This window comes from Orycteropus afer, unplaced genomic scaffold (assembly GCF_000298275.1).
Source record: "Orycteropus afer afer isolate SDZICR_OR568_19922 unplaced genomic scaffold, OryAfe1.0 scaffold01074, whole genome shotgun sequence".
NCBI classification, from domain to species: Eukaryota; Metazoa; Chordata; class Mammalia; order Tubulidentata; family Orycteropodidae; genus Orycteropus; species Orycteropus afer.
Genome location: NW_006922661.1, coordinates 124,849 through 147,237, shown reverse-complemented (window position 1 = coordinate 147,237; position 22,389 = coordinate 124,849). Strand labels below are relative to the sequence as shown.

Here is a 22,389-nt window from a genome sequence, read left to right as displayed (position 1 = left end):
CGCCGGGGGAGGAGAGCAGGTGGGGATAAGGCTCTGGGGCTCAGCTGTGGCATCCCCTGCTGAATCAGCCTCACCCTCCAGACAGCGCCCACTGCAGCTGCTGTTGGCCTCTAGGTCTAGGCAGGAGGGTGGGCACAGGGCCACCAGGCCCTCCTGGCACAGCTCAGCATTTACGTGCACACGGCCTGGCCCACAGTCTGGGGGAAGCAGCAGTAGGTCGGGGTTGGGGCCACCAGAGGCCCAGGGACTGCCCCAACTGCCTATCCCACAGGCTTCCTCCTTGGATGTCTCCCGTCCCAGCCCAACCCCCAGCCCCTTACCGAAGCCTCCTCCACAGGCTTGCAGGTTGCAGAGTACCCTCTCCTGGGAGGCCCCTGAGCAGGGGGCACCACTGTTCTTGGGTGGGGGGTCCTCACAGCTCCTCCTTCAACTCTGATGACCACCCCCACAGGAAACACTGCAGGGCCCCCAGGCCTCCCACACAGACCATGCCCCAGCCACTGCGGGAAGCAGGAATGTGCAGGGGCCAGGTAGAGACCAAGAGGCACGACTTCTCCGAGGCAGGTGGGCAGCCAAAGAGACCCCCAGCTGGCTGACACCAGCAAGGCAGTGCTCAGAGGAGCTCCTGCATCCTCTTTGTTTCGGGGTACCTCCCACGGGTGATGTGCATCCAGGGACGATCAGGGACATCTAGGTCCCTGGGAGGGGCTGGGGCCATGGGAATTGTGGCACAGGGCACCTCTGGTAGTGGGGAGTGAAAATTGGGTGCCCCTGACAGGCTAGGAGTAGAGATGGGGGCTGAAGAGCTGCCCCAGTATGGAAAACCTCTCTGCTGTGCCCAGATGGGTGGGGACGGTTCAGCACCCAGAGGTGCACCCAGATACAAACTGCACACTATGACGGCTGACTCTCACCTATCACCTCCTTGGACCCTCAGAGTGCCCTCTGAAATGGATCACTGTCATTCCCAGGGGACGAGCTCCACCCAGGGCCACTTAGGTGGAGGGATGGATGACGGGCGGCACCAATGGCCTTCACAGGCCTACAGCTGTGACATCAGGAGGAACTGCCCTCCTGAAGCCCTGGGGTCCCCCAAGCGAGGCCAGGGGTCTGTCTCTGGAGAGGGCTGGGGTCGGCTTACCTGGGCAAGCCCGGAGGAAGCAGGACCGACTCTGGACACGGTCAACTCGGCAGCTGCCCCCAGGAAGGGGGGCCCGCAGCAGCTGGCGGTGCTGCACGGCAAGACCAGGTCCACAGCTGCGGCTGCAGCCACTCCAGCCAGACCAGGGCGCCAGCACACAGTCCACTGCAGAGCAAGACGGCACAGGTCAGGGGTCAGGTCGGGCTGGGGCAGCCAGTGGCAGGCAGGCCCTAGGGTCCACGTGCACCGCAGCCATGTTCATCGGAGCTATCCTGGCAGTCGGGCTGCAAGTCACAGCGCCGTGAGGCAGGAAGGCACTCCCCACTGCCACAGCGCAGCTGCTGTGGGGAGCAGGTCGCCGGCAACCCAAGCAGGGCCACTGTGGACACCGGGAACGACCCGAGGCTTGCTGCTGGGGAGCAAGGGAGAAGCAGTCATTTATTCTGGCTGGACAGCAGGTGGGGTCCTCCACCCCAAGCTCAACGGGACAGAGTATGCTGAGCAGGGAGGCCCGGCCTCCCTACTTCAATGCCCAATGCTGCCCAACTTTCCTTTGCTGGAGGCAGAGAGCATGGCTGTTCTACCGGCCTCTCACCCAGTCTCTCAGCTGTCAAAGCCCTTAGGGTATCCAGAGAGGCTAGCGTGGCCGTAACAGCAGTTCACCACTGCTGCCCTGGCCTCTCCTTGAATTTCTCCCCTTTGGGGATTGCCATACGCCTCGAGCACAGCATTTTATTTGAACTGGACGGATGGCTGGATAGATGGATGGGCAGTTGTTCAGATAGACAAACAGATGAATGAATGAACTGATGGATGGACAAACACAAACGGATGGACAAATGGACAGATGATAGACTAAAGGATAGGTGGAAAAACGGACAAGTAGGCTGGTGATGAACAGACGGACAGATTAGTTGAGAGATGGTCAGATGGATGGGTAGGCAGATTAATGAATGGATGGGTTGACTGACAGATTGACAGATGAATGAATAATGGATGGACAGAAAGTAATGGATAGATGGACAGACAGACGGATGGTCTACCCAATCCCCCCCTCACCATTCCCCAAACCCCTGTTGTCATAGCTGTTTTCATAGCTGTTTATATTCATTCCCTGCCACCTGAAGCCTCTCCTGCCCTTTCCCATGGAGCCAGAAACAAGAACCGGGGCTTCCTCGAGCCTCGGGCCCTCTGGCACCACAGCACATGATAGATGCCCACCTTGCTCACCACAGTGATGCTCGTCAGAGCCATCCAGACAGTCCTCCTGTCCGTCACACAGCTGCTCTGGCTCCACGCAGCCCAGCACCGAGCAGCCCACCTGCCCGGGGCCACACTGCGTGGGCGGAAAGGGCTCCAGATGAACACTTGAGCCTGTGGGCACCACTACAATTCCTGGTTGAAGGGTCCTGGCTTCAGGCTGGGGTGTGGGGATGGCAGCCACTGGTGGCAAGGACTCTCCAGAGCTCAGATGAGGAACCTTGGAGGCTGGGAGAGGACCTGCTGGCTCCTCTTCCGTGGGGGCAGGAGGCAGGGTGAGGTCCCCAGGGTTCCCTCCCACAAGAAGTGACGCCCTGACTCCTTCCTGGATGCACCTCACATCAGGGGGAGGTCACAGGTCAGGGGACCAGAAGCTTCAACTCATGGGCAGGGTGGGCTTGCAGGGGAAGCCTGGAGCCAGGGTACATACCTGTGGGGAACTCTGATGACCCTTGCCGAAGATGCCAGAGGTCGGTCCATCCCAGACCCTGTGAGAGAGCAGGGCTCAGCCCAGTCGGTGACTCCCCCATGGGCCCACCTCCTCCAACCTCCCCCCCGTCCCTTCCCCTCATCCACCTGCCTCTGCCCAAGCACAAGGCAGAACTGAGCCAGGATGTGGTTCCACTCATGCACACACACTCACACAGAGACACACTAACACACAAGCAGGCACATCTCCACTGAGATACACACACTTTCACACTAACACATGCAACACATACCCCTCATACTTATTCACATGGATACTCACACAATTCACACTCACACATCCACACACACACTCCAGCACTTACTCAGACACTCCTATATGCGCTCACACACTCACAGTTACATCACGCATGTGCTGGGAGCTCCATGCATTCCCTGCTTCCTTTTCTTCACCTACAGACACCCCATTCTTCAAGCCCAGCTCTCCTACCCAGGAAGGCCCCGAGCCTTCGCCACCCCCACCCCCCACCAGCTCCCCTGCACTGCTATCTGTGGGCACGCCCTTCTGCCCTGGGTGGGCCTCTCGTCTCCCCAGCCTAAGCCCCAGGAGGCTTAGCACACCGATGAGCAAGGACAAGTGAAGAGGGGGTCCACAGAGGGGGCTCGGGTATGGTGGAGGCAGTGAGTGACACTAGACACCTCCATACCCCCCACCTACCACCTGGGTCTCCCTGTCTCACCTCCAAGGGCTGGGTGACCAGTGGCCCGGGCTGGGTGGAGGAGGGACCCGGGCTCCTCACTGTGGGGTGCACCCTGAGAAGGGAGAGAACCAAGGGGGTGTCAGGGCCCCCCAGCCTCAGACCCCCCACCAGGTGGAGGTCAGTGTTCTGGGCCTAGAGGAGAAAGGTTCAGGAGGGTTCTCCAGGGGTATCAGGTACTGGCATCACCACCGCCAACCCCCCCACTGCCACTGCCGCCACCCCCCCCACCACCACTGCTGTTAGGCCCTGTCCCCAGAGCCCCACTTTGGCAGGTGTGAGTAGGGCCTGAGGACCCCTATTTCCAACAAGTTCCAGGTGATGCTGAAGCTCGTGAGCCAGGAGCAGGCTTGGAGCCCTGACCTTCAGACCCTTGACGAAGGCGTGGAATCTCTATGCAGGGCCAGGGCACTTTGGGCTGAAGGTAGTCCAGCCCCACACAGGTGTGTACCTGTTGGCACCGGTAGGCAGAGGCCCACAGCCCTCTTCATCTGAGCCATCGGCACAGTCCTCAGCACCATCGCACATGGCCCCGCTCGAGGCATGCTCACCACTGGCACAGCGTGGCACAGCTCCCAGGCACAGAGGCACCATCGGTGGGGATGCTGGGGATGTGGGGTACAGGACGCTAAGGGCTTCTGCCCTCCCTACACGGTCCCCTCTGCCACATCTAGCTACAGCCCCTCCCCGGCCCCTCAGCCATGCCGTGGACCCCAGTCCCACCCCGTACCTGGTTCACAGCCCTGCCAGAGCATCTCCACCTGGCTCACAGCCCCTCCTGAACCCCCAGCCCCACCCCTACCTGGTTCACAGCCCAGCAGCTCCACCCGCAGAGAGACACTGTCATGGGGCTTCTGGAGTCGGACCCGCACGTGCTGCGCCTGCACCATCCGGCTAAAGGCCCACACTGTGGGGCTCAGCCTGTCCCAGCGCCCAGGGGAGGCCTGGGGATATATGGCAGTCACTCACTGGACTGCACCTGCTCTTCATCTCCTCTCTCCACCCACCCAAGCTGTAACCAGCCATCGGGGCCCATGGAGGCTGCAGGGTTCTGGTCCTGCCACTTCCCCAGACTGGTTAGGCCAAGGGTGGCAGCCGGATCTATGCCTGACTCAGATTGCTTCTTGAGGCTGTCTCCCTTGTTAGGGTCAAACCCCATCCAAACTCCCTCAGGCTGACCCAACAATGCACAACCCACTCCCTGCATCTGACACAGGCCCCCAAACCATCCAAAGACTGAGGGCTCACAGGGGCTTCCAAAGGTGGTACCTGGGGAGGGAGCAGGGGGCCAAACAGAACCTCACGGTCCTCATGCCAGCGGAGGCCATGGCCACTGAACTGCAGTGAGAAGCTGAGGCTGTCCTGGGCAACAACTCTCGGCCCCTGCACGAGGACACCTGGGGGGCAGGGCAGGGGCAGGGCTGAGGGTACAACCCAGCCCCTGTCCCCGCCCCACCCTGCCTGCACTGACCGGTCAGGTTCTGGGGCTGGTGCAGGTCCAGCTGCAGGAAAGGGGGTGGGGTGTATGGCCCAGGGTGGGCCTGCCCAGGGATCCCCTCGGTGGGGGCCCCCAGGAAGGCAGCCCGGGCCAGGTGCTCCGACTGCTGGGTCTCGGCATGTAGGGTCCCAGTCAGTCCCAGAGGAGAGTAGCAGGGGTCTGGGTGCAGAAGAAGGAGGGGACTGAGGGAGACCAGATCCTCTGGGCAGTCAGGAGCCATAGTGGGATCTGGGAATTTGAGGGCCCCCAACAACCATTGGCCCAGGACAGGAGGGAGATCCAAGGACAGAGCTGGGGAGTATACTTAAGTGGGGTGACATCCATACTCACAGAATGGCCATTGCCCCCCCAACACAAATACCCCAGCTGTCCTGCTTCCCCTCCTGGGATTGCAGTCTCCCCCACCCCCACCCCAACAGTTCACCCCCTTACCTCCTGATGGAGGCAGAAGATAGGTGGCCAGAGGGGGTCCAATCTGGGGGCTGGGGGTAGGAGCAGGAGCCAGAGTGGCCATGGGGTGGGCTGTCTGGTTCTCTCCTGTGTAGGGAGACACGGATGGCTCCCCGACTTCTTGGAGTACTTCCTGTCCTATGACTTCAGTTCAGGGATGGGGGGGCAGCTGGGGACACCTCCAGCAGGAAAGGGTCCTCCTCCATGGGTGTGAACTGGGGTTTTCACCTTCTTTGAACATTCAGAGAACAGACAACAAAGCTCTCTGTCCAGAGCCACCTCGGGGCAGACCCTAGCAGCTGTGCCCGATCCAGGGCTGTGGGCCTAACAGGGCATGTCTTTGAGCCTCTGAGTGGAAGCACAATGTACGGGGTTCAGTTAACACTTGGGCAACAATCTACATGGGTCTGTCTGAATCTCAGCAGAAGGGGGCTGGGGTGGGGCATACTGTGGGTGCACATTTAGGACAAGGAACTAGGCCTGCGGGTGCACTGATTTGGGGGCCTCAGCTATTTCCTGCTTCATTTATAATTCAGGTACTGGGTAACCACGCTCTCGGGAAAGTCTGACAGCATCCTGCCTGCTCTGAGGGGAGCAGGGAAGCCCCAGCATAACCAGAGCCAGAGCTCATGGGGGCATCTCAGAGGCAGAGGACCGCCCCACAGAATCCCTCCCACTCGGGGGCCCCATTCCTGCCTCGTAGTCTGGAGCATCAGCCCCCAGGTGCTCCCAGCCCTGGGTCCCTCTCCTCCCCACTTCAGGGCCCCCCTGCCATCCCCCAGCCCCACTCACCCAGCAGTATGCAGTGACAACACGCTGTTCCTACCCCCTCCACCAGGACCCAGCCCTGCAGGCACAGGAGTCAGGCGTGTGTCTGTGTCCTGAGCCTGGGCTGGCGCTGCAGGCCCAGCCCACCTCCCTGCTCCCGCTCGCCCCTCACCTGGGGGCAGCCGCCCAGCGGGCAGTAGGGGGAGCAGTCCACAGTGTGGTTGTGCAGACACCTGCACACCTCGCAGGGGCCCCCGCGCCACCGCTGCCCTGCTCGGAGGGCCCGGCCCTGCCACTCGCACTCTGCACAGGGTTCCGTCTGGCACCTGGGAAGAGTCCTGGCCCAGTGAGCAGGCTCGTTTGAGCGCTGCAACCCCATGTCCAGGCCTCTGCCTGGGATTGAGGGGTTTGCAGACAGTCACCCTATAACCCCACCCCACACCTGCCCTCTACAAAAGAAACTGACCCAAAAGTGGGGCAACCTGTACAAACCCCTGTTCAGTGAAACCAACCCCAGTGGTTCAGACCACAGATGCTGCTACGGCCCCAACAAGCATCACTAGGGCACAGCCAGAGAGGTACACCTGCCCAAACGTGTCTCTGTCACTGCACCCGTGAGCTCCCTCTACCCCTTGTGGGCCTGGAGGCATTACAATGAGGTAGAAAGGGCCGGGTTCCCAGAGATGGGTTGGGCATCAGGCACAGGTGCAGGTGAGAGCCCCGAAAGAAGGCTCCCATGTGGCCGCCGGGTTGGGGGCTGGGTCCCTGCAGCTGCGGCCGTACCTGCGAGCCTCGCGGTGGATTCCCCTGCACTGCCTGCCATGGCCGGAAGAGCGGGGATTGCTGGGGCTCCAGAAGGACCACTGGACACTGTGGCTCCCACAAGGGCCCAGGCACTCGGCCCACGGGGACCAGGCCGACCAGCCACAGTCCACTGAGGGGGAACCAAAGGTTCTGGGGTCACTAGGGTGGTCTTCCCAGAACCAGGCTGATGGCCTGGAGAAGGGGAGGGTGACCAGCCGAGGTCCAGGAGGGTCCAGGCAACCCAGGGAAGGGTGGAGGAGCTCACCGGTGCAGTCTGGGTGGGGCCGGCAGCGCCAGGGCTGTCCATCTTGGCAGACACAGACCTGGCAGTTGGCACTGATGCGCTGGCCAGGCCAGTAGCGGGCACCATCCACAAGGCAGGGACAGTGCCAGGGCCACACACACTCCCCCTCGACGCCCAGCACCTGCCCCTTGGGGCACCAGCAGCCTGGGGAGACCCAGCGTCAGCTTCCTGTCCCTGACCACTGCACCCAGCCAAGCCTGCAGCTACTTCCAGCCGGGCCTCACCTGGACTGCAGGGCCGCTCAGAAGGACACTGAGCCTGGTTGGAGATGTCATCGCATGTCACAGGGCAGGGGGCACAGGGCCAGAACACCAGCTCACCAGAGCAGGTGGCATTGGGACAACCATCCTGAGCACAAGGTTCTGAATGCAAGTCAAGACAGGTCACCTGAGACAGGCCCCCACTTCCTCCATCCCCACCACGCAGCCTGAACGCACATTCCTGCCCCTGCCCCAGCACTCACTGGTCTGGCGAGTGCCCTGAGAGCTCCCAGGCAGTGAGGTACAGCTCCGGCCCCCGTTCTGGGGTGGGTGGCACCTTTGATGCCTTGTTGTGGTGCCTCCACAGGGCTTGAGGCAGGGGGACCAGGCTGACCAGGGGCTCCACTCCCCATCCACTGTGAGAAGGTGGGTGGATCACAAGGCCAAGGGCCCTGGCCTCTCCCTCCCTCCAGGCCCCCTCCCTCTGGGCCCCTCTCCCGGCTGCTCCAGACCTCCCATCTCCACAGGCCTCCCATCTCCCAGGCCCCTCACCTGGGCAGGCTGTAGAGAAGCAGGTCTGCGACTGGTGCTCTGGGCCAGGGCAGTGTTGCAGCACCAGGGAGCTGGCAGGGGAGCAGTGGCGGCTACGACCCTGCACCCCAGGCCCACAGGTCCGGCTGCACGATGTCCATGGGCTCCAGGGGCTCCAGGCCCCACAGCCCTGCTCCTCTGGGGAAGGCCCTGTGCCCCCTGCTGACTCACAGTCTGGCCGCCCATCACACACCTGGGGAGGGATGGGGTCAGGGTCCTTCGGGTAGTGTACAACCCTGCCTAGGACACCCAAGGCTGCAGCCTCACCAGCTGGAATCCGATGCAGGCACCATTGGGGCAGGAGTACTCCGGGCAGGGGATCCCTGTCCCGTTAGGGCCTCCAGGGGCGGACAGCCCCTCTGGAGAGGGAGGAGGGAGAAGCAGCAGTTAGCTGGCGAATGGATAGCACAGATATCCCGGAGCCATCTGCTCCTCCCAGCTCAGCTTCTACGGGGATAGGCTCCTACCACAGCCCAGCTCGTCCTCGCCCTGGGGACAGTCTTGGGTCCCATCACAAAGCAGGTCTGGGGGCAGGCACAGCTCTGGAGCCAAGCCACAGGGGAAGAGGCCAGGACACAGAGGCAGCTGGGTGGGTCCTGCAAGCAGCAAGAGGTGTCCTGGAGTGCTCCCACACCATACGGGCTGAGGAGCTTGCAGAGGAAATCTTTGAGGGACCCAGGGAGTTCAGGCAGGCCTGGGCAGAGGAGCTGGGGCCACAGACCCCTGGGGAAGACAGGACACAGGGACAATCCAGGAGGAGAGGAACTGGGGGGGCAGTCCCATGCCCACCACGGCACTGCCCACCCTCTTGCCCATGATGGCCTCCGATCGCCCCTCCCTCTCTGCTCTGGAATCCGACAGGAGGGCCCAAGTTCTCCAATTATAAAACCAAAATAATATAAACTAGCGAAGACTCTGAGGCTCCCAGACTTAAGTCACCCCGCCCCCCCAGATAAGCCGCCCACCCAGGGCGCGAAGGCGAGGAGAGGAAAAGAGAGGATAAAGACTGCGAGGAGTCAGGGGCTCTGCGGGCAGGGTCCGCGCTGGGCCTGAGTGCCTACTTGGGGACAGCTCTGTGCCCAGAAGATTTGGAGCGGGGACGACTCAGGGGCTCCGAGGAGCCCGGGCAGTCCACGTGGGACGGGGCTGAGAGAGGGCTGGGCTGCAGGCTGAGAAAGCGCTCCGCGAGGCGGGGCTGAGAAGGGGCGGGGCGGAAGCTCCGTTGGGGCGGGGCCTGAAAGAGGGCGGGGCTGCGGACAGGGAGGGCGCTCCATGGGGTGGAGCCTGAAGGGGCGGGGGGGGGGGGGGGGGGGGGCGAGCGGGCGCTCACCGCAACCGCGCTGGTCGCTGCCATCCTCACAGTCCTCGTCTTGGTCACAGCGCCAACCCCGCGGGACGCACTCCCCGCTTCCGCAGGCAAACTCGACCAGGCTGCAGGGCGGTGCTGTAGCGGACCTCGCTCAGGCCCTGCGCGGGGCCTGCGGGGCTCGGGGGTCCCGTCCCCACCACAGCTTCTGGGTCCCGCTGGCCTCCGCGCCCGGGCACCCTCCTGACCCCGCCGCTCCTGCACTTCGTTGCCCTGTCCGTCCTCCAGAGGCTCCTCCCTCGCCCAGGAACGCCCGTGACCCCGCCACTTAGGCCCTCCATTCGTTCGTCCTCTGTCCCAGCCCCGAGCGCCGCCCTCCCGAGCGCGGTCCCGTCCTCGCGCTCAGTCCTCCGGCCTCACGCCTTGCAGGACACTCACCAAGTCCACCAACACTGCGAGGGGCAGTCGGCTCAGTCTCCAGGGAGTCAGCGGGGGCCGTGGGCAGAGCGGGCAGGGGGCAGTGCCCCGGCCCTTCGTCCGCTCCGTCCGGGCAGTCCCAGACCCCGTCACACAGTTGGAAAGCACCCACGCAGCTGTCGTCCCCGCAGGGCACCTCCCCGGAGGTGCAACTCGGCTGCCCTGCGGCCACGGAGGAGCCGCTGTCGGGGTACCCTGTGGGAACCCACTCACACGGGGGGCTTCTGGCAGGGCAAGGAGGCCAACGCGGCGGATGGGCTGGAACCAGAGCAGTGACACATACCTGGACACGAGTCCTCGTCAGCGGCGTCCGGACAGTCGGGGTGCCCATCACAGAGCAGTGCCCAGGGTAGGCACTGCCCATCAGCACAGGCCAGCGAGTCCGGGGGGCATGGGCAGCCATGTTCATCTGAGCCATCGGCACAGTCTTCCTGCCGGTCACAGCGCAGTGCCCCAGGCAGGCACCTGCCAGAGCCGCAGGAGAACTGCCCCTCCTCGCAGCCTGGAGTGGCACAGCCTGGCATGGGACAAGCAGGCCGACTCAGAGCGATGACTCGGGGTTCCAGAGACGCCCCACAACACTCACTTATCCACCCACCGCCACAAATCCTGACTCCGGGGAAGGGGCGGCTTCGGTGAGCCTCTCAGGGACAAACGCTTCCACCCCAACAAACTCGCGCACCCTCCTCATCTGAGCCGTCCGCACAGTCGTTTTGGTTGTCACAGAGCCATCCGTGGGGTACACAGTGCGCACTCTCCTGGCATGGGACCTCTCCTTCCGCACAGCCAGGCACGGGCTCCTCACAGTAGGGACTGCCACCCCCGCAGGACCACCGACCGTCCTGGCACGTGCTGGGCACATGGTGTTTGGAGGTCAGCACTGAGGGGAGCCAAGAGCACAGAGCCCCTCCCGAGGCGCCCACTCACCAGTTCCCGCATTGCTTCTGCAGCACGGCGCCGGGCGGGAAGAAGTGGCCTTCCCACTCGCAGGGGCAGGAGGCAGGCTCCAGGCAGGTGCTCCCTGCGGCCGCGGAGGACAGGGCTCAAAGCAAAACTGTGCAGGACCACCCCAGCCTGGCACAGTGGCCTGGGCCCCTCCCTCCTGAGCCGCCCCCCCTTCGCCCCTTCACATCTCCACACCATGCAGCAGAGTCCCCTCGGGGCAGAAGCAGCCCTCCAGGCAGGCGGCCACTTGGCACTGCCACCCGGGTTCAGGAGCCTGGTCACGGCAGGTGGGGGGACACGTGGGGCCACAGGCGTCATACAGCTGGCCCCCTTCGCACTGCAGGGCTAGGGGGAGACAGGCCTGGGTCACAGAGGCTCAAGGAACCAGGGAACCAGCATGAGGTGACGTCCTTGCAGACCATGCAGCAGGCGTACTTGGAGCAGACTGCCCCTGAAACCCCCCTCAAATTCAACAAGGGCGTTTTGCTCGTCTAGATCGTATGGCACGTGGCGCGCACGTGGCCAAGTGCTCCCGGAGCTGAGCAGGTCGGCGACACTCACGGCAGAGCTCCTGGCTGCGCCAGCGCAAGCGGTGTCCGTGCCGAGCGCACTCATCCGCATAGGTGGCAATGGCTGAGCAGAGACACTCACAGTCGCCCCCAGAGTCGCAGCTGCGGGGAAGGGCGCTTAGCTCCGGTAGCCTAGCCCAGGCCTGCCCCGCCCACCCATCCAGCACCGCCCAAGAGCCCGCCCCCATCCAGCTCCAACGCCTGGACCAAGCCCCACACCCGCTCCACCCACCAGGCCCCGCCTCCCGGATTCCGCTCGGCCCCGCCCCGTTCCAGCCGCTGCGGGCTCCATGCTCACCCGCAGGCGTCGTACACGCAGCGCTCGTAGTGCGTCTGTGGGGGCACCTCCGCGTGGCACGAGGCGAAGAGAGCCTGTAGCAGCACCCCGCAGCGGGCCCGGGCCCAGCTGGCCCGGTGAGCGTTCACCTGCAGGACGTGGGGCACAGCTGTTCCTAGGCTTCTGTGGACAGCCAGACGCCCAGCCCCTGGCCCCCTTCCCGTGTCCCTCACGGTGCAGGGGTGCGGCAGGTCCCCGGGCTCGGGGCACAGGGCCTGGAGACGCCAGGAATGGGCGGCCAGCTCCGCTGTGGGCTCCAGGACTCCCTGACGACTCCTCCGGTCATTGCTAGCGTCTCCATCGAAGTCTCCACACACCCCTGCCACGCGACCTCGAAACTGGGGTGGCAGGTGCACCAGCACCCGGGTGCCTTGGGGAGGGCGGCAGGCCGTTGGGGGAAGTGGCCTCGAGCCTCCTCCAGGCTGGGCTGGGTGATCGTGTCTGGTGCTGCACCCCGCTCTTTTCCAGGGCATCAGGGTGATGAGACTGGGGTTTTGGGGGTGAGGGGAGAAGTGGGTGCCTTCTTTCCTAGAGCCAGGCGGCCAGATTCCCACAGGCAGCCAGCTCCGGGCCTCCCAGCACTCCGCCCTTATGGAGCTTCTACCAGCGCTCTCAATTTATGTCCGTTTTTTCCAGAATTCTAACCGCTGCGTTTGGGTGGTAGGCCATCGTATGTTTCACTTCCCTCTCAAACGTGGTATTTTCTAAATGTTTCTTTGGTAAGCAGGTATTGTTCTCACAATGAAGGAAAACAAGGACCATTGAAAAACACAATTTGGGAACTCCAGCTATTTGTGTGATTGTGAGGGCCGGGGAGCCAGGACAGAGGTGGGAGAAGAGGCGGGGTCTGGGTCTTGGCCAGCCTTGGGATCCCCATGTGGCACTGAGGCTACCAGGAGACAGACGGCCAGGTGCTGGCAGTAAGGCCTTGGCTCTAGCCCAGGGTGCTGGAGCAGGGTGAGAGTCCACAGGTTTGGGGTGGGGCCTGACCTCCATCCCAGAGCGGGCTGAGGCCTAATCGCGTACTGAGCACCAGAAAGAGGCCAGCATGGTGCAGGCTCAGTCCGGGCCCTGTGTAAACTTTGGGGGGTGAGATGGGCACCCCGTTCACCATCACAGCCCGACCTGCAGAGGAGGAGGTGGCGTCAAGGGTAGGTGGTTTGCCCAGACCCCCAAGGCTCTCGCCAGCCTGTTGGGCCTTTCCTTTGCTTCTTGACCTGTGGCCCCCTGGGACCTTGATTCTTGGAATCTTCCAAAATCAGGGTCCCCAAGGCCTAGTCATGCCCCCCTCCAGCACCATGGCCACCTGGGAGCACGTGCACAGCGGTACCCTCCATCTGTAGGCTCAGCACTTTGAGGCCACTAGAATTAGGGTCCCTAAGGCCCGGTCCTGACACCCCACCCCCACCCCCTGCACCACAGCCACCTCGGAGCAAGTGCACGACGGTGCCCTCCAGCTGTAGGCTCAGAGCCTTGGTGCAGGTGAGGCCACTAGCCCCACAGGGCAGATTCTGGGCCGACACAGAGAACCGGCCAGTGACCTCCCGCACAAGCAGGTACTCGCAGGCCCCAGGAAAGGTCAACGCCAGCCCATCGAATGTCACATAGTGAGGGGCGCCTGAGGCCTGGCAGCGTCCCCCACACCGATGCCCCGTGCAGTGCCATCTCTGGCCCTGGCACACGCTGCAAGCAGGGAGGGAGGGGGGCAGTGTCAGCAAAGCAGGCCAAGGTTGTATCCCGGATCCTGAGGGGCCCTGCTGGCCCACCCAGGGCTCCAGCACTCTCCCTGGCCCTGCTGGATGCCCCTATCCCTTGAGCCTCTTCCAGGGGAAAGACAGGATTCAGGAGAATGAGATTTTGGGAGCCGGGGTCACAGGTCACAGAGCTGTAGGACACAGGGCATACCAGATGTTGCAGTCTTCCTGGATGGTGGCATTGGGTGGGTACCACCGCCCACCATGGTGGCAGGGGCAGTGCTCAGTGGGTACACATCGTTCATCCTGGGTGGAGATGGGGGAGGAAGAGCTGCAGAGGCTGTCAGGCAGGGGCTGGGGGCGGCCCCATGGGGCCCCTCTGCAGCCTCACCAGTAGCACTGTGCCAGGGGGGCAGACGCAGCCCTGGTTGCTGCCCATAGGGCAGGTGTGGTTGGCACCGGGGCTGTCACAGGTGAGCAGGCAGGCGCCGGGGATGTGAACAAGCCCACGGGGACAGAATGCTTGTTGTGAGGGGCAGCTTCCAGATGTGCAGTTCCAGAGACCTCTTTCCTGGCAGGTGCTGGGGAGGAGGAGGGGGAGGGGCCAGGGTCTGGTTTAATGGAAGGGCGCCTCCGAGGCCTGAGTGACCAGGTCCCCTGACCCCAAGTGCAGTCCAGCCCTGATGGGTCCCCCTTCCCTCCTCGGCCCCTAAGGGTCCTCTTGCAGCTCTAGGAGTGGGTGGAGGTGTCCAACACCCCACGCCCAGCCCAGCAAAGGGCCTTCACCACAGCCCTCACGCACTCCAGGCTGTGGTCTGTGAAGCCCTCGGCAGAGCCTAGGCCCCATCAGTGGGGTCTCCAGGCTGTGGCTCATCCCCTTGTCACTAAGTTTCCTGCTCTGTAGAGTGAGGTGATGCTTCTACTCCCCACTTCACCATGTCTCAGTAGTGTGTATGGAAGCATGACTGTCATCCCCGAGCTCACACCAGGGCCCCAGGGTGACACAGCTGGCCCTCTTCCTTGCAGCCCTCCTTTATCCCACTTCTTCCCCCCACCAGGAGGCCAGGACCCTCACCAGTGGCTGCAGTCCTTCATGGTGGTGCTGCCAGGGGCATAGCGGTGGGCTCCAAGCTGGCAGGGGCACAGGCTGGGGGGAACACACTGGCCCGCGGGGTCCCACAGTAGCCCTGGTGGGCAGTTACACCCAGACACACAGCCACCCAGCCCTGCAGAGTCTTCGGGCTCCCCGCAGTTTCGGCCACATGCTGGGGCACACTCCTGGTGCTCCTGGCCACCAGGACACGTGACAGCTGGACAGGGGACACAGGCAGGTCAGGGCATGGTACGGCCACCTCTTCAACGTTGGGTACCCCCCCTTCAGGAGGGCAGCATGAAATCCACATGAGCCAGATCCTGCAGAGACTCCGCTAAAAGGCAGGGGAAGGGGCTGCGGAGGGGCCGGGAAGCACTCACGGCAGAGGGTCTGGCTCCTCCAGGCCTGTGGGGCGCCCTCCAGGGCACATCTGCGAGCATAGGCTGAGAGCAGGGGGCACAGGCAGTCCCCACCGGGAGCACAGCTGCACACAGTCGCGAGGCAACGCAGCCAGTATGGCTCCCTGTCCACCAGCCTGTGGCATTCCTGGGGCCGGGAAATGTGTCTGTACCCCTCCACAGACCCTGCTCCTGTGGCCACCACCACCCCGCCCTGGGTGACTGGGTGATGGAGAAGGTGGGTGGGGCAGGGAAGGTGCCCCGTCACAGGAGTCCCACCCTGCTACCTGGAAGGCTGGGCTGTGCAGGACAGCACAGGCTGCCTCTGCGAAGGGGCGGCGCTGTGTGTGGATGCTGCAGGGGTGCGGCAGGGCTGCGTCCACTGGGGGACACCTCTCCACGCCTGCCACCTGGAACTTGCTGGTGAAGGCAGCAATGTTGGTCTCCACGTCTCCAGCAGGGGTCAAGAAGTCGTCCTGCTGGTTCCAGGTGAAGGTGCCACATAGACCTTGTGTCTGGCACAGGTGGCAGCCTGACCCAGCCCCCAGGCTGACCAACACTCACCCCTCCCAGCATACCTGGAGGGCATAGTGGGGCTCCAGCGTGATGTAGGCCGCTGGATCGGACACCCCCCAGAGGACTTGGGCCCCCAGCCCGCGCAGCAGTAGGAAGTTCGAGGAGGCCCTGGAGACCCTGAGGCCCCCAGCACCGTGCCAGGGTATAGCCACCTCCTGCCCATCCACCAGGACAGCGCCTGGAACAGGAGGTCCCCACGGGGACCCCGCAGCAAGACCACTTCCACACCTGTTTTGCGTCTGCCTTCCCCTCTGCAGTCCAAAAACAGGGGAGCCAGCAGCAGGACCAGGGTGAGGGAGATGGGGCAACTATGTGCTGTGAAGCACCTAGCACCTCTCATGATGGTAACCTGCTTTCCCCTCTCAGACTACCCACAGGACTGAGGTCTGCTTCAGAAATAGGCGGGAACCGAGGTGAGCTGTGTGTGGAGGGGTCTGAGCTTCAGCTCAGAAACACAGGAGGGTGGGGACGCGGCTGGCGAAGGGACGGTGCCCGAGGCGGCTGGGGCCCAAGCCACACTCCTGGGACCTGACAGCTGGTGGCAGGAGCCCGGTAGATATGTGGGGAGGCAGAGCCAGGATACCTGAGTCCCTGAGCTGGATGTGGGCCCCTCCCAGCGAGGCCGAGATGGCACGGAGGCAGCTGCCGGACTCACAGGCCCCGTGCTCCAGCTCCAGCAGGAGGTGCCCCTTCACATCCTGGGCAGACAGGAAGAACGGGTGAGGGGGTGGGGCAGGGACGGAGAGGTGTGCGGTGGCCCAGACAGAGGATGGCCATGAGCCTTGCTCTGTGGGGTGCCACCCTTCCCTAGCCACACTCTCCCACACCCAACCTGCCCTTGGCCCACCTGCACCAGCCCATAGCGGCAGCCTCTGTGGCCCTGGAAGGAGAAGCTCCGCCCATCAAAGGTGAGATAGTGTCCATCCGCGCCCACGGCGCACTCAGCCGGGCATGGGGCCTGGGCGCAGTGCCATCGCCCATCCTGACACACGCTGCAAGGAAACACACAGTTGGAGATGCCAGCCCAGTGCCACCCCACCCACCCTTCAGCCTTGTCCCTGCTCCACCAGGCCACACCGTAAGGGCTGAACGTCAGCTGCTGGAGGCCACCAAGGCCATCCTGTAGGCCTGGGGAGCTCAAAGATCACTTGTGAGGGAGGCCCCCGGTGAGGGGGCAGTTTGAGGCGGGGAGCCATGGCCCCCTCAGCCCAGAGTGGGCCAGGCCTGGGACCCACCAGGGGTTGCACAATTGGTGCACGATGTCCCCTGGAGTGTAGCGCCGGCGCCGGTGGTAGCAGGGGCATCGGGCGGGAGGCACACAGAGGGTGCCGTCCCAGTACAGGCCAGCGGGGCACTCGCAGCCGCTCACACACTCCTCCCGGCAGGACCCGTTCCCGCCCTCGCCCACTGCTGAGCAGCTGGGCGGGCAGGACGACACACAGTCTGAGTAGAGCTGGCCCCCGGGGCACAGGCGCTCTGTGGGCAGGTGGGGGGACATGAGATCACCACCTCCGCCCAGCTTCTACCTCCACCCACCTATGTTTCCTGGCACCTACTTCCTCCCACTTCTAGCCACTTCTGTTCACCTGTGCACATCTCTGCTGTCTCCTCCCACCTCTACTCACCTATGCCCACCTGTGTCCACCTTCACCCGCCTCCTCCTGGGGCCACCAGCCTGAGAGGATGGGGGCGCAGGGAGGGCACTCGAGGTGGCCAGGCCCTCAGGAGGTGGGCGTGGGGGTTGGACAGGGGCTGGGCCTCACCACAGAAGTCGGGGCCCCTCCAGGAGATGTGTATGCCTTCTCGGGCACAGTGCCGGGCATAGCTGGACAGGGTGGCACACACAGCCTCCTGCCGCCCTGCCTGCCTGCCACCTGCTGCCTCCAAGGAGTAGGCGAAGAGACTAGCCTCATGGTATCCAGTGGGGGCCACCTGGCGGAGCAAGAGGGTGCATCCCTCCCAGCCTTCTTGGCTCTGCTGCCCTGGGACCTGTCACTGTTTCCCTCCAGGGGACGGTGTGACCAAGTCACAGGCAGCATTGGTGGGATGGGGCCTCCCACCCCACGGCCCCCTGCCCGCCTGCCCCTACCTGGATGTGGCACTCCCTGAATGGACTGCCCAGCAGAGGGTGGCACACATCCTGGGCCTCAGCCCGCAGCTGGGCCACTTCCTCCATGCCTCCCAGGGGCCCTTCGCAGCCCGCTGCAGCCTCTGACGCATCCATGCACCCAGGATGGGGACAATCAGGGCAGGCACCAGGGGCAGGGTGGGGGAACCCACCAGGGCGCCAAACAGACAAACCACCCTCACATCCCTCTCAGGGGCTTCCCAGACACCCCAGGTGAGGAAGGCAGCAAAGTGGCCATGGAGGGGTGGTCAGAAGGTCCCAGTTAGCCCACATCAGGAATTAGACAATCCTCGCATTAGCCCTCCCTCAATTCATAGCAGCAGTTAGAGACCCTGCCTCTCTCCCAAGGGTTGGCAGCGGCCTGTCTGGGTGAACCCAGGGGAGCCAGGATTCTGGGGCCAATAATCAGATAAGGCTTGGTCTCACCTCAGAGTCCGGGAGCCTCCAGGAATTCCCAAAGGTGGCAGCTAATGCAGCCAGCCCCCCACTCGGCTCCAAAAAGTCATCTGAGAATGGGTATTGAGACAAGGCTGAGTCTTGGGTCCGTGTACTAGGCTTTCCAGGCCAGCCCCACCCACACCACACTTACCCTCAGGCTGGTCATTGTAGAGCCCACACAGGCCTCGAGTCTGCCCCCAGAGCCCAGAGTCCAGGGAGATGGACACGGAGCCAGCCCCATCCAGCCTCATGATGGCCCCCAGGTCCCCTGACAGCACCAGCCAGTCCCCCTGCCACTGCAGACTCATTCCTGCAAGGAGGGAGCCTCGCATCTTGTAGGCCACTCCCATCGGATCCCATCCCATCCCACCAGGGGAGAGAGAAGGAAATGAATGCCCACAACCCTAATATTCTCAGCCCCTTAGGCTAAAACAGACCACTGTCCCTCACTGCTCTCTTAGAAATTCGTGGAAACTGCAGAGTCTTATGAGAGAGTGAGACACAAGTAAACTACGACACATACCTTCACACACACACACCCCCCACATAGCTCACACACACACACTTCAAATACTTCACATACACACATTCACACACATGCAATCTCACACACAACACACACTCACACCCTCACACACACCTCACATATAACCCAAACACACTCACATACACAGCCCCACACATCACAATACTACCTCACACACACTCAACACATGCTCACACCCTCCCACACATTTACACCCTTACAACTTCATACACACACATCACACACATGCATTCACATGTACACAAACACACACCCCACACTCGCATATATGCCCCCACACCTCACACATAAAACCTCACACACACATCACACATAGCACCTCACATTCAACACATGCACACACACACCCTCACACACAAGTTCACACGCACCAGACAACCACACACATGCACTCACACACAACACACAGATCCTCACACACTTCACAGACACCGCACACACATACCCCTCATCACACATACTACCTCACACACTGCACACACATACCCCTCATCACACACACCACCTCACACACTCAATGCGCACACACATACCCTCACACACTCTCAACTTCAAACACACCACAACCACACACATGCACTCACAAGTAGACATAACACACACCCTCATACACACACTCACACCTTCACACACACCTCATATACCCTCATCCATCACACACACTACCGCACACACTTCACACATTTACACCCTCAAATACACCTCACACACACACGACAGGCAATATCATACACATATGCACTCACACATACACACACATAATACAACATCACATGCACTCACACATGCTCACACCACACAACTTCACACACACTTGCACACACTCATACACTTCACACACATGCCACACACACACACCTCACACACGCAACACCTCACATGCCCTCACACACTCACACATAATTTCCACATGGACACGCACCTGTTGACCCCAACTCACCCCATTGGGTCCCAACCAGGAAGATTGCTATGGGACCGGATGGAGCCTTCCCACCCATAAAAGGTGCTTCCTCAAAACACCCCATGAAGCAAAGGACTTCACTGGAGGGGCAGCGGGGAAACTGAGGCTCAGAGAGGTTGGGCAGAAGGTCTTGCCCAGTCACACGGTAAGACAGATGGTAAGGGGCAGTGGCCTCTGTCCCGAGCCACCCTCGGCCACCCCCCCTCCACGCTCTTACCACGGAGCAGCCAGGGTTCCTTGTTAAGGACAGGTACCCCATTCACAGAGACGTTAGGACCCTGGATCAGTGCCTCATCCAGCCCCATTGTCACCCGGACCTCAAGAGACGCATAGGGAGGGGTCAGCACCATCCCTCTCCACGCCTAGCTCCCCCATCTGCCTACCCTCCTTCCCTCACCAGCTGGCAGTGCCCAGGCTGGGGGCAGTGCTCCCTGGGCAGCCGGTGGACAGCCCAGCTGGAGGTAGCCGCAGCGGCCCAGGAAATGGAAGTGACGCCCGTCAAAGGTTCGATAGTGGAAGCCAGACCGGGTGGCACAGGTGGCTGAGGGACGTTGGTGACGGCTCCAGAGCTGGCCCACGGCCCCTGCCAGTGGCTGCAGAGGGGCCAGGGTAGGGGCGCTGCCTGAGGAGGGGCACCGCTGTGAGCATCTTACTGTGGGGAGCACCAAGCCACTCTCGAGTAGATACAAGAGGGGCCCCTCAGTAGGTGGGGGACTGAGCAGACACCCTGGAAGGACTGGGAGTAGGGGGAGTGGGCACAGGGTCTGCACTCACCTGAGGAGGACTGGCCAGAGCAGGGGACACAGGCCTGGGAGCTGTCGTCCCGCCAACTGTGCCCCCAGGCCCGGGTGCAGCACTCCTCCAGGCTTTCTGCCGGAGCATGGGTCAAACCTGCTCTTGGCTGGCACTGCCTTGTGGCAAAGCAGTGGCCCTTGGGGCTGGCTCCTTCAAGAGCTTTGGTGGCTGTAGGAGAGGCGATTGATGGCCCAGGCATTGGGCAGATGAAGGACAGAGCCTCCAAGAAACCCATCACCCAGGACCCCACAGATGAGGCTTACCCAGGGAACAGTGGGCACCACCCCAGCCTGGGCAGCAAGTCCTCACGGTGCGGGTCCGGAAGGCGGGCCGTGTTTCTGGGGGCCTGGGCCACGGAGCAGGCAGAGCGAGAGGACACGTTAGTGTTGCCAGAAGCCACAGGGAAGGCTGTGCAGTTTGGTCCTGCTTTGGCTCTGATTCCTGGTCTGCTAAGGAAGTCTTGACAGGATGCTCTAGGGCCTCCTGCATTGCCTTCTGGGCAGTCCATGGTTCCTCTCATCCTTCACAGACCAGGGAGCAGCACCCCAACGCCTGCTCTGGGCCCCACACCAGGTGATGCCCCTTCCCTATCCACCACCTTCAGGGCACTGTCCTCTCCCCTCCTTCCCTCAGGCAGCCCAGGGTCTGCCCCCCCCACTCACCTCTAGATGGGGCAGAGCCTGGGGTCAGAGGTGAGTGTAGCGTGGGCCCTCGGGGGTGGGCCCAGGCGCCAACCAGGCTGGAAGTAGTGGTAGAGGCTGATGCAGGGCACCAGCTCCTCCTGGAGGGGTGACACCAACTCCTCCACCCAGATGGTCTCTGTCCTCTCACACCAGCGCCTGTGGGGACGGCTGCCAGCTGTCCTACCTTCCCATCTGGGTCCCCATCCCAGGAGGTGCTACCCAACTAAGGAGGGGCTGACTTTGGGAGGGCATCTGGCTGCTCCAGCGAGGAGCCCTGGTCGGCGGCTGGAGGGCCTGGGGTGGGTGCTTACCCGCCGGCCCGTGTCCAGGCCAGCGTGAAGAGCAGGGCCGGGAGCAGCATAGCGCCCCCTGCTCTCTGAGGACGAGTGGGGGACATGAGGCTTGGGCCTCAGGAGAGGCAATGCCGCTATGCTAGCCTGCACACCCAGCTGTTTCAGCCTGAGATGGGCACTGAGCTGGGTCCCTGGGCTGGGAGGCTTTATGGCAGCCTCACACCCCTGGCACCATCTGCCAGGAACTGGATTGGACCTGCTCAAACCCGCCCCCAGAGATTCTCACACTGGAGGCAGCTCCTTCCTGCCCTTTGGGGAGTGTGTGTGTGTCTAAGACAGAGGGGAGGGGTGTTTGCCAGGCCATGGCCAGACACTGCCTCGGTTTCCCTGCCAAGAACACATGTGGGGGACTCAGGGGCACCCTAAAGACTTTTAAGTTGTATGGACACACACTTGTTTTAAACACTTCATAGCTTTCATTAGATTCTCGAGGGTCCGTGGCCCCACAGACAGATTGGAGTCACTGGGCTCCAGCTCTGAAGTTCTGACTTCCATCTCTGTGGCCTCCTTGCTCTCTTCCCACCAGGCACTCTGGAAAGGAGGGTCAGTGAGCAGGACAGCCACACTGCTGAGTGTGGGGACAGGTGGGTGAGGAGCACCTTCCCTGGAGGCTCCAGCTTCCCAAGAGGGTCTCCAGGTGCTCTGGGCCCAGAGCCAGAAGCCTGGGCGGGAACAGAGGAAGCCTCCCGAGAGGTGCCTGGGGTGGTGCCGGTGGGTGGACAGAGGGAGCTTCAGAGGCCATGGCTGAGCCCTGAGCCGGATGGGATCATCTCAGTGTCCGGTGCGGAGGGGGCAGGCCTCACAGGGACATCCTGGTTACATCCGGTTACCAGCCCAACCACCAAGCTACAAGGACACCAGGCTAGAATGTGGCCTGGGCTTCAGG

The 22,389-nt window shown here is 62.7% G+C and overlaps 1 protein-coding gene across 1 annotated transcript in view; it reads right to left on the bottom strand.

Annotated features, from left to right (window-relative positions):
- The window catches only part of SSPOP, a 51,873-nt gene extending 30,362 nt beyond the window's left edge, over positions 1 to 21,511 (bottom strand). Inside the window, 53 exon segments of the mRNA XM_042783411.1 lie at positions 75 to 197; positions 321 to 500; positions 1,142 to 1,306; positions 1,389 to 1,550; positions 2,372 to 2,561; positions 3,571 to 3,643; positions 4,040 to 4,193; positions 4,391 to 4,532; positions 4,858 to 4,985; positions 5,060 to 5,245; positions 5,519 to 5,623; positions 6,329 to 6,383; positions 6,477 to 6,630; positions 7,088 to 7,238; positions 7,374 to 7,556; positions 7,637 to 7,774; positions 7,876 to 8,028; positions 8,165 to 8,396; positions 8,471 to 8,562; positions 8,671 to 8,745; positions 8,838 to 8,926; positions 9,265 to 9,487; positions 9,534 to 9,689; positions 9,942 to 10,148; positions 10,270 to 10,503; positions 10,669 to 10,838; positions 10,914 to 11,007; positions 11,127 to 11,276; positions 11,493 to 11,602; positions 11,799 to 11,926; positions 12,011 to 12,207; positions 12,828 to 12,962; positions 13,264 to 13,520; positions 13,743 to 13,837; positions 13,923 to 14,112; positions 14,607 to 14,841; positions 15,005 to 15,170; positions 15,310 to 15,537; positions 15,601 to 15,776; positions 16,182 to 16,296; positions 16,446 to 16,590; positions 16,834 to 17,074; positions 17,362 to 17,530; positions 17,688 to 17,831; positions 18,153 to 18,232; positions 18,316 to 18,474; positions 19,890 to 19,989; positions 20,070 to 20,133; positions 20,135 to 20,294; positions 20,447 to 20,626; positions 20,731 to 20,813; positions 21,130 to 21,306; positions 21,462 to 21,511. Of these exon segments, the coding sequence (XP_042639345.1) occupies positions 75 to 197; positions 321 to 500; positions 1,142 to 1,306; positions 1,389 to 1,550; positions 2,372 to 2,561; positions 3,571 to 3,643; positions 4,040 to 4,193; positions 4,391 to 4,532; positions 4,858 to 4,985; positions 5,060 to 5,245; positions 5,519 to 5,623; positions 6,329 to 6,383; positions 6,477 to 6,630; positions 7,088 to 7,238; positions 7,374 to 7,556; positions 7,637 to 7,774; positions 7,876 to 8,028; positions 8,165 to 8,396; positions 8,471 to 8,562; positions 8,671 to 8,745; positions 8,838 to 8,926; positions 9,265 to 9,487; positions 9,534 to 9,689; positions 9,942 to 10,148; positions 10,270 to 10,503; positions 10,669 to 10,838; positions 10,914 to 11,007; positions 11,127 to 11,276; positions 11,493 to 11,602; positions 11,799 to 11,926; positions 12,011 to 12,207; positions 12,828 to 12,962; positions 13,264 to 13,520; positions 13,743 to 13,837; positions 13,923 to 14,112; positions 14,607 to 14,841; positions 15,005 to 15,170; positions 15,310 to 15,537; positions 15,601 to 15,776; positions 16,182 to 16,296; positions 16,446 to 16,590; positions 16,834 to 17,074; positions 17,362 to 17,530; positions 17,688 to 17,831; positions 18,153 to 18,232; positions 18,316 to 18,474; positions 19,890 to 19,989; positions 20,070 to 20,133; positions 20,135 to 20,294; positions 20,447 to 20,626; positions 20,731 to 20,813; positions 21,130 to 21,306; positions 21,462 to 21,511 (7,948 nt within the window).
- Between the last annotated feature and the right edge of the window lie 878 nt (positions 21,512 to 22,389).